The 9010-nt window shown below is 31.9% G+C and overlaps 1 protein-coding gene across 1 annotated transcript; it reads left to right on the top strand.

The window, feature by feature from the left end:
- The first annotated feature begins 527 nt into the window (after positions 1–527).
- On the top strand, positions 528–4094 carry LOC133181321 (monocarboxylate transporter 13-like). The gene is made up of 4 exons (XM_061315841.1): positions 528–783; positions 1067–1210; positions 1537–2286; positions 3633–4094. Exons 1-4 carry the CDS (start codon positions 600–602, stop codon positions 3947–3949), a joined length of 1395 nt encoding a protein of 464 aa, XP_061171825.1. The 5' UTR covers positions 528–599; the 3' UTR covers positions 3950–4094.
- The last annotated feature ends 4916 nt before the right edge of the window (positions 4095–9010 follow it).

The following is a 9010-nucleotide window of genomic DNA, read 5'->3' as shown; positions in this document are numbered from 1 at the left end:
AAGGAAAGCCTTAAGTAAATGCTTTGAATCTTGCTTTGTTAGCAAAAGGAGATTCTTTATAACCTAGCTATTATCAAAGATAATAGTCATTTAAGATAATTAATATTAAAAAAAAATATCAGTATAAAGCTCTCAGGATACCTTTATTATCATGTACATATATCCCCCTCCGAAAGATAATTTTGTTTTCAAAGTTAGTGCCTAAAGAAGTGGTAATCAGAATATCCAATAGAATAATTATAAGAGGTCGCTTCTTAAGTTTGAAATGTACACGATTTACAAATTCAACTGGTTTTGGTCACTAACTACATGTAGCTGTTTATTATTCAAAACGTTAAATATACAATAAACAATGGAGGGAAAGTACTACTAAACAAAATAGCTAGTGTCCTCGTATTGCAGCTTCCCCTTGAAACCTTTAACATTTCCGCATCTAACTATTCTTTCTTTTTGTCATTAGACATATTCTGAGAGAAAAGTTATGAAAAGCAAATGTGACGAGTGCAAATTATTCTTCATTTTTCATTGTCTCCAAGCTACACAATATTCTAGATGAAAGGTTAATCCTCAGAAATTAGTGACCAGTAATCTCGGAGATAATGCCGAGTTGTGTTAGCTACAGATGGATTGTCGTTTTGGCAGCTATGACCGTTCGCGCCATTGTATATGGCATCACGTACACATCAGGGATTGTCTACGTCATAGTCTTGCGAAAGTTCCAGACGGGTAAAGCGGAAACATCATGGATATCTTCCATAGTTACAACAGTAATGTTTGCATCAGGTATTTATCAATGTTTTAGATTCAAAATACAGAGAAATATGTCGTTAGAATTTTCTAATAGTAGTACCGAGAATGCTGACGAAGAAAATGTATTTAATATTTAATTAGTGTAACAAATGAAAATCTTATTTATTTATTTATTTTGATAAAACTTTCATTCTGACATGTGCTGAACTCAAATAGAAGTATATCACATTCAAAATAGTAATTGAATGTTCTTAGTCTAAGGACCATTGAAAGGGTACATTGCATTTTATAAAGAGCTTTTTTGTGTTTATTCTAGGTCTTCCAAGCGGACGGTTGTTGAAAACCTTTGGGTGGCGGATCATTGCAATAAGCGGAGGACTAATTGCAGGAGTTGGACTGTTTCTCAGCTCATTATCTACACAGCTTACATATCTAATTTTGTCATATGGTTTTGTTACAGGTAATTTACTAATTACTTTGAAAATAGTTAAACTTGTAAAAAGAACTAATTATAAAAAGGATTTTAAAAGATTTGTATGCAATTTTTTTTTTTTTTTTTTTTTTTTTTAGAATTTTCTGTGTAGTGTTGCGTTAGGTATACTTACCTCAATGTTTTCGTGAGGCGAACCTTGAGCATTGAAACGACGGAGGAGGAGAAGTCAATGCCATTTTGCTATGCTTAATCTGTGAAAAAGCTTACATGCTGATAAAAACTCGCCACAAAATTATAATACATTGTATATAAATGTCACCCAACCCATGTATCCATTTTCTCCATCCTTTCAGGTTTTGGGTGTGGAATGGCATACATGGTAGCTACCGTCGCTGTTCCTGTCTATTTTCTTGGCCATCCCCGGCAGAAAATAGCCATAGCCTTTGCGTCATGTGGCACAGGAGTCGGGACGTTCGTATTCTCTCCAATTATACAACAGCTAGACTCTGCATATGGTTCAAAAGGCTTGTTCCTTGTTCTTGCAGGAGTCGCTCTACAGTTCTGTAGTATTGGACTTATCTTTCGACCAGTATCTTCCAAGAATAACGAAAAGTGTGAAAAATTTGTCGCAACATGGCATTTTCTGAAGAATCCAGGGTTTTATGTGACTCATTTTGGATTCTTCCTAGCTGGGTTTGGAGATTCAGTTATTTATGGTCACCTTGGCGAATATGCTGAAACTTTGGGAATCTCCACCGACAAAGGAGCGTATCTTTATTCCATTATCGGAATCTCAGTAATGATTGTCAAGTTACTGCAAGGTGCTGCTTTGGATGCCAAAGTGTCAACGTCATTGCCGATAAAGCTAGGCATGATTTTCTTCCTTGTGGGAGGTGTCTCTACCTCTTTTCTGCTGTTTTCAGATGAGTACTTCGTGCTGATAATCTACGCAGCTGTTTTTGGTGCGAGCACAGCAGCAACAGGAGGTGCTATTGTTGTTGGTATTTTGGAAACATATTATGGGCATGAAAATCTGGAATTGACTTTAGGAATGAATTTAGCCTTTTTTGGAGTAGGAAATCTTCTCGGTGCTCCATTGGCAGGTAAGAAACATTTTTTCTGTTAGAATAGTATTCCTTACATCAAAATTATATGTTAAGGTTCCTTTTATCGTCTCTATAATTTGTACAAAATAATACATGTATATAAAAGTTATTTTGATTCAACGTTTGTTACAAATTTAGTAACAATTCAGCTTCATTGTGTATAACATATAATAACAAGTGGAAAAATTCCGAAGATTTCTTGTATCATTATTGATATTCAAGGCAAAGCAACACAAAACCAGGAACTCTAATGAGACTGTATAACTTTATTGGATTTAATCCAAAACATTTACGAGAAAATATGCACTTGGACGTATACCATTTTTCTAAATTGAAATACAGTAACAGATTTTTATATAGATATTTGTTTTTTTTAACTTGTATAAAGTGTGTTTTAAACCAGGCCAAATCTGTTAAAGATGTAGATCCTGAAAGAATTTAACAGATTATACTGATTGAGTAATCACTAACACCCCCCCCCCCCCCACCTAATTTCAATAACACGTAGTACATACAATGTAAATAAATCACATTAGGAGACATACTTTCTAAATTTTTAATTTTGATGAATGATGTTGTCGTAGTAACAAAATAATCCTCGAAATTCGTTTAAACTGCCACTACTTTCATAGTGATTTAATATGAATTCAGTAAAACTAGGAACACAAAATCATATACTACACCAAGATACATAATGCTTGCATTCGGTGAATGATGAGGACATTTTTTTTTTTTAAAAATTGTGAAGTTCTTTTAAATTTTTGTACAATTTTGATTTGATTTTAATAAATCGTGGTAGACTGTTATGATATTAGGACACAAAATCCTATGTATCGGATTTTGAAGAACGGTCTTGCCTTCTAACCTATAACAATCTGTAAATTCTTTCAAAATGCTACTCCTCCTTTACTTTTGGTTTGATTTGCATCAAAACTTGGTAAAAAAAAATAATATCATAGAAAAAATCAGATAAATTCTATGAATGTAAACGTTTTAAATGAAAATAAATCTGACAAGTCCACTTGCAGCTTTTCTCCATTATTCAAATTTGTAGAGTTATATAGTTCTAGTTGAGAGTAGTATCTTAAATTAAGTTAAAATTGATTTTTTTTTTGTTTACCTACAAATCAATCTATATCCAGTAAAGATTTTGTCATCGAAAAATGAATATTATTAACCCCCTTTTCCATGTGTCAATACGAACAGCAACATCTCTGAAAATTGCATGTAGACGTTGCGGTGATTTCACTTGACAAACGCAAATATGAAGTTAACTGGTGAGAAATTGTACATAGTATTTTTAGAAATTTTCGATAATAACAGAGCTCTTTTATTTTGTGAAGGTTCATTATTCGAGGTCCAGGACTCCTATACCCCTGTAATGATTATGGTCTGTGTTACAAAGATCACGAGTAGCTTCCTGTTATTACTGGTTTACATCTTCAGTCCACAAGTACACAGTGTTCTACAGATAAAAATATGCAGTCCGGAAGAGGAAGGAAGCGAAAAACTAAATAAGGAAGGATTCCCGAACATGTGTATGGAAAATGAAAAGACGCCTTTATTACAAGGGGAGAATCACTCTGATTTTTTCAATGTCGCAAAAGAAATCACAGATAGCGAACTGGAGCTCGACACAAGCACACTACGAGGTTCTTAATCAACTTCAAGTTGCAGAACCTGTTCTGTGATAAGGAGTTGTTGCAATACTGAAATTTTTTTCAGTATTTTCTCATTCACAGTACATTTACATTAAATGTACATATTGTTTTGCTTTGAAATAAATTTTTTGAAATTCTCCTAAATACTTTTTAAAAATATTTTTCTACTATTAATACGAAAAAATATTTGAACATTATTTAAAACCGTTATTTATCAACTTTCCTTTAGTGACTTATATACATGAACTTCTCTCGCATAGGCATATACAGACGAAAAAAAATCTCCAAGTCACAAACTTTTTGGTGTTTGTTGTTGCGCAACTGTATAAATGGAAATCATTTTTTTTCTAACGATTGGTCACGTGTCCTTTTATTACCCCCTTTTTTCTCTCTGGTGTCACAGGTTCCAGGTTGGACAGTGCTGCTTTCTTGGAGACAACAATCTTGCTGTCTTTCCAGTCTCCCATTCACTTCTTTCTAATGGTGCTATATACAATACTTTGTTTTCATGTTTCATTACCTGCTTATTAATCTATTATGGCTATATTCACCATATAGTTTTAGTTGGCACATTATTTACAATTTGATAATGCACCAATAAAGATAATCCCTATAACTGATTTTCCATAATGATTTTCTGTAGGCCATCATCCGTTACGACAAAATATACTAGAGGAAGTGTCTTATATCTCAATACTGTAGTACAACCATTAGCAACATACCAAAATTAGTCTTGTATCCAAGGTCGATTGTCTGAAAATATTGATATGAAAGCCTTTTAGGATCAAATATTGGAAGAAAGAAAATGAAAGGCATCATAACACACGGTAAAAAGAAACTATAATGTGAAAAAATGCGTAATAACACAAAAGGGACGTTACTAAGCCTTTAATGTTTAATATTTACATTTCAAATTTCCCTGTCCAAGATAAAACGACGAATGATAAAAAAAAAACTTGATTTCTTCATAAAGCTTTTGGTTCATCGAAAGGCGTGGTAAAAAAAATCACGTGCTGGCCGGGGGTACATGTAAGAGACATAGAGAGCTAGAGGGAAGTGGCGGGGCTTGATCGAGCACGTGAATATACGGAATCATATGTAAATATAAGGAATATCTGTCAGTTTTTCTGGTTTTATGATGATGATAAAGCAATTCGCTTGCGTGATAATTTTATGCATAAACGCCTTCGGCGTTTATGCAAATTATCACGCAAACCAATTGCTTGATCACATCATAAAACCACAAAAAAAAAGTTATTCCTTAAATAACGCATTAATGCACGTAAAGACGTAATAAGGTGAATCAAAAGGCGTTATTCTGCCTCTCAAACGGTGTAATAACGCAAAGAGAATATTATGTCTTTTATAAAGCTTAGCACTGTAACATCTTTTGAAAGTCATAGTAAAGCCTTTTTGCGTTATATCGCCTTTTGATTCGCGTTATTAGACCCTTACTGGTATTAATACGCATTCTTATTTTACATTATTGTACCTTTTTGAGAAATGTTATGTTTTTTGTTTGTTTTGTTTTGTTTTTTTGTTTTTTGCATTATTTTGCCTCTTTTAAAAAAGGCATGATAACTATTTTTGTTTTACATTGTATCACGCCTTTTTCGCGTTATAACGTCTCATCACTTCGCCTTATAACATCTTTTTCCTTTACATTACCTTTCAATTTATTCCCCATAGATTGATCCTAATATTAGGCTTTCGAACGAGACAAAATGCATCTAACACATAGTGAATCGGGAGGTAGAGACAGCATGAAGAAGTCGACAGCACAAATACATCTGCTCAGAGATAATTCTGTGAACATGAGAATTAAATAGAACGTATGGTTTTTTTAAACAGAGAATGAACCTTCCAGTGTATTCACATAGCATATGACCTATGATTATTTGTGGAACAGGGAAAAGGTCAGTCATCCAGCAATTGGCTTTAGAAATTAGCGAATGCATTAAGGCAAATGAAAAGGGTGTTATTGAAGATTGTCTTTCAGAAAAATGTTTCGACACATACAAAGGCAGTCTGTAGATGGTAAAGTTAGATAGTAATCTCATTCAACGACTTGTTAATCATGTGAAACACTTTGTCATGTACATGCGGAGATGAATAGGAGACAGTGTCCTTAGAGTGAAGTGAGTACAAGTGACAAATAGCTTGTGAGTCAGTTATCTGATGACTAAGCATTGATGATCAGTTCATTATTTTCTGTCTCAGGTCAATGAAAATTTAAAATTTCAAGAAATCTCATTGAACATCAGCTTATTGTTAGTATTGTCAGCTTATTGATATACATCTTGCATAAACTAGTCAATGTCTACTTCACTTATTAACTAAATGTTGCGAAGATTAGAGTGAGTTTATATAAATTACTGTAAACGAATTACATTTAGCTGTGTGTATTCTTTTTAGCGCCTTTGGCGGAAAGCGATCCGCTAATTCATGTCTTGCACGTATACACATAAATAAGAACATTAAGAAATACGCAAAGTCAAATCTGCGCTATTTTTTAAGTCAATTTCCGCCAAATATCACACACGCTAAATATAATACATTTACAGTAGTATACTTTGAAGCCTGATATCGGTACAGAGTAATGTACTGTTAAAAGTAAATGTTTTAATAATCAGTATGTGATATACCTTATGGGTGAATTTAAAAAAAATGACCAAACACATATTTTTAACCTGCACTAAAAGTACAGGCAATGGGAATAAATTTCTATGTCTCAGAATATGTCTTTAGATAGTGTCTAAATATCGATCAAATATCTTATTGATACCTCAATTCATAAAAAAGCTATGCCCAAATTTGATGCTAAAAATGTCAGGAGTGCAACACCTTTTTGTGACATTTTGAAAATTCCATATTTATTAAAGATCTGTGAAATAAATGATAATGGTTTATGGTGGAAATGAAGACTTTCCTGATAATATTCAAAGTACTGAGCTTTAAGGTAGTCCGATCCTCAGGTTCTGAAAATCAGCTTCTAAGTAATTGAAAATGCTCACAAAAATGTCTCTGATATCACATAGTAACGTGAATTTACCCATGGAATTTCTTCAAAGTTCATCATTATAGTTAATCATATTATATAGGGAAAATTATCAAATCTCAAATACATTTTCAAGAAATGCGAATAAAAACACGAACTATGTATTTTCTAATTGAAAATTGATCAACAACTGTAACTTAGGATAGAAAAATATAGGTATCCAGGCATTTGGAGAAAATTGCATCTTATTTTATGCTTATACAGTATTTTAGTTCTGTTTGCTTCAATATTGTCATATGATACATAGTGTAAAAAGCTTGTGGTATCATTGCTAGACATCACATATCACATCTAATTTCATAAAATGCTAATAAGCAGTCGTACCTAATGCTAGACTAAAGATAATTCGATTTCTCTAAAAATGAATTCATTTTTGTTCTTTTATGGGGTACAAATGTCAAATTTTACAAGACTGTTTCTAAGACTTCAAAGAACCTTGAATCATATTAAGATGGATAAAATGAAAATTGTTGCACGAAAAGATATCAATTTCAAGCTTTATTTTGAGACTTTTTAAATAAGATAATAATTTTAAGAGTTATCCTTCCTGGCTGAGGATCGGATATCCTTAAATGTATACTGTAGCAACTTTTTTTTGACCAAGTTGTGGTCAGGGCTGATGTTGAAAAAAATGTTTTACCATGTCAGGAGTGCAAGAGAAAAAATGTAGTGCTCCAAAAAAACATCGATTTTAAAAATCTGAAAGACAATTAAGTCAAAAATGAATTTTGAAAGTGTAAAACAAGAACTGATATACAATTTAAAACTTAAAAATGTTATATAAATCACAAGCAGCATTAATGAGAGTCAAGTAACTGCGCATACCCAATAATGTCAGGAGTGTTTTGATGTTTTCTTTCCCAGCATGAAAAATCTTTTATCAGTATATGATTTTCTGATTTTTATTTTGGAAATTAAAGACACAAAGAAGATATGCCCGTGTTTCAGATCTATATTTCTATGGTCAGGAGTGCAACACATTTTTTAAAGATTCAAGTTATACGATGAAAAGACTTCTACTCATGCTAAGAAATTAATAATGATCTACTTGAATAATTCAGTACTAAATTATTGACAGTTTTATTATCAAAATCCTTCTCTTTTTCAATTTTATCAATTCAGATGTGTTTTTATCTTTTCTATGATTTTTTTAAGAATGTGAAAAATGAACACACTGAAAAATTGTTATTAAGTTCAAGTAGTTCCACAACAGCTTCACTGAAACAACAGAACAAGTTCTGATATAATTAACGCTTCACAATTCTACTTTAAAGACTCCCATGCTCTTGGTCAGGAGTGCAACAAATATGTTAGAATTATTGCTCATCAAATATGAATAAATGTAAATAAAAAATTAATGACAGAATGTTTCTGGTTGACCTCAGTTGCTTACATTGTTTGTCCTGTGAAGGAAAATATACTATAAAATACATTTATCCTCTAAATATATTTTTTAGCTAGTTTTTGACATAAATAGGGAATAATTCCAGATATAAAGTCAAGTTCAAATACTTTCATTTGTTTTAATTATGAATTATTGGACTATAAATATTGCACAATTTCATTACCACTTGATGTTCTCAACACTTTATGAATTTTTGTGTTCTGTGGTTTTATTTTAAATTTTATTGCAGCCAGGAGTGCAACAAAACAGTTTTATAATTATCCATGATCATCTATCTTTACTAAAAATTAAATTGAAAAAAAATGTTTGATACTATTTGATGTTCAAAACATTATGTCTATTAACTAATTACAGACAATTTACAGTCAATTCAGAGAATAGTTTTCATCACTTAACGTATATTTTTAAATACACTAACGATAAATATATATTATACATTGCAAATAATCATGTTTTGAAGTCTTGAAAATATGAAAAACTTGTCGTAAATTGATAAAAAATATCAAAACGACAGACTGATTTACAAACAATGGGTTCTTGTGTGTTTCAATTTTTAAAACAATGTTAAATATAATCGGATATCAGACGTCAGGAGTG

This window comes from Saccostrea echinata, unplaced genomic scaffold (assembly GCF_033153115.1).
Source record: "Saccostrea echinata isolate AGI-Se365-2 ecotype Australia unplaced genomic scaffold, CSIRO_AGI_Sech_v1 ptg000008l, whole genome shotgun sequence".
NCBI lineage: Eukaryota > Metazoa > Mollusca > Bivalvia > Ostreida > Ostreidae > Saccostrea > Saccostrea echinata.
The sequence above is the reverse complement of the archived record's forward strand: the minus strand, read 5'-3'. Positions and strand labels throughout refer to the sequence as shown.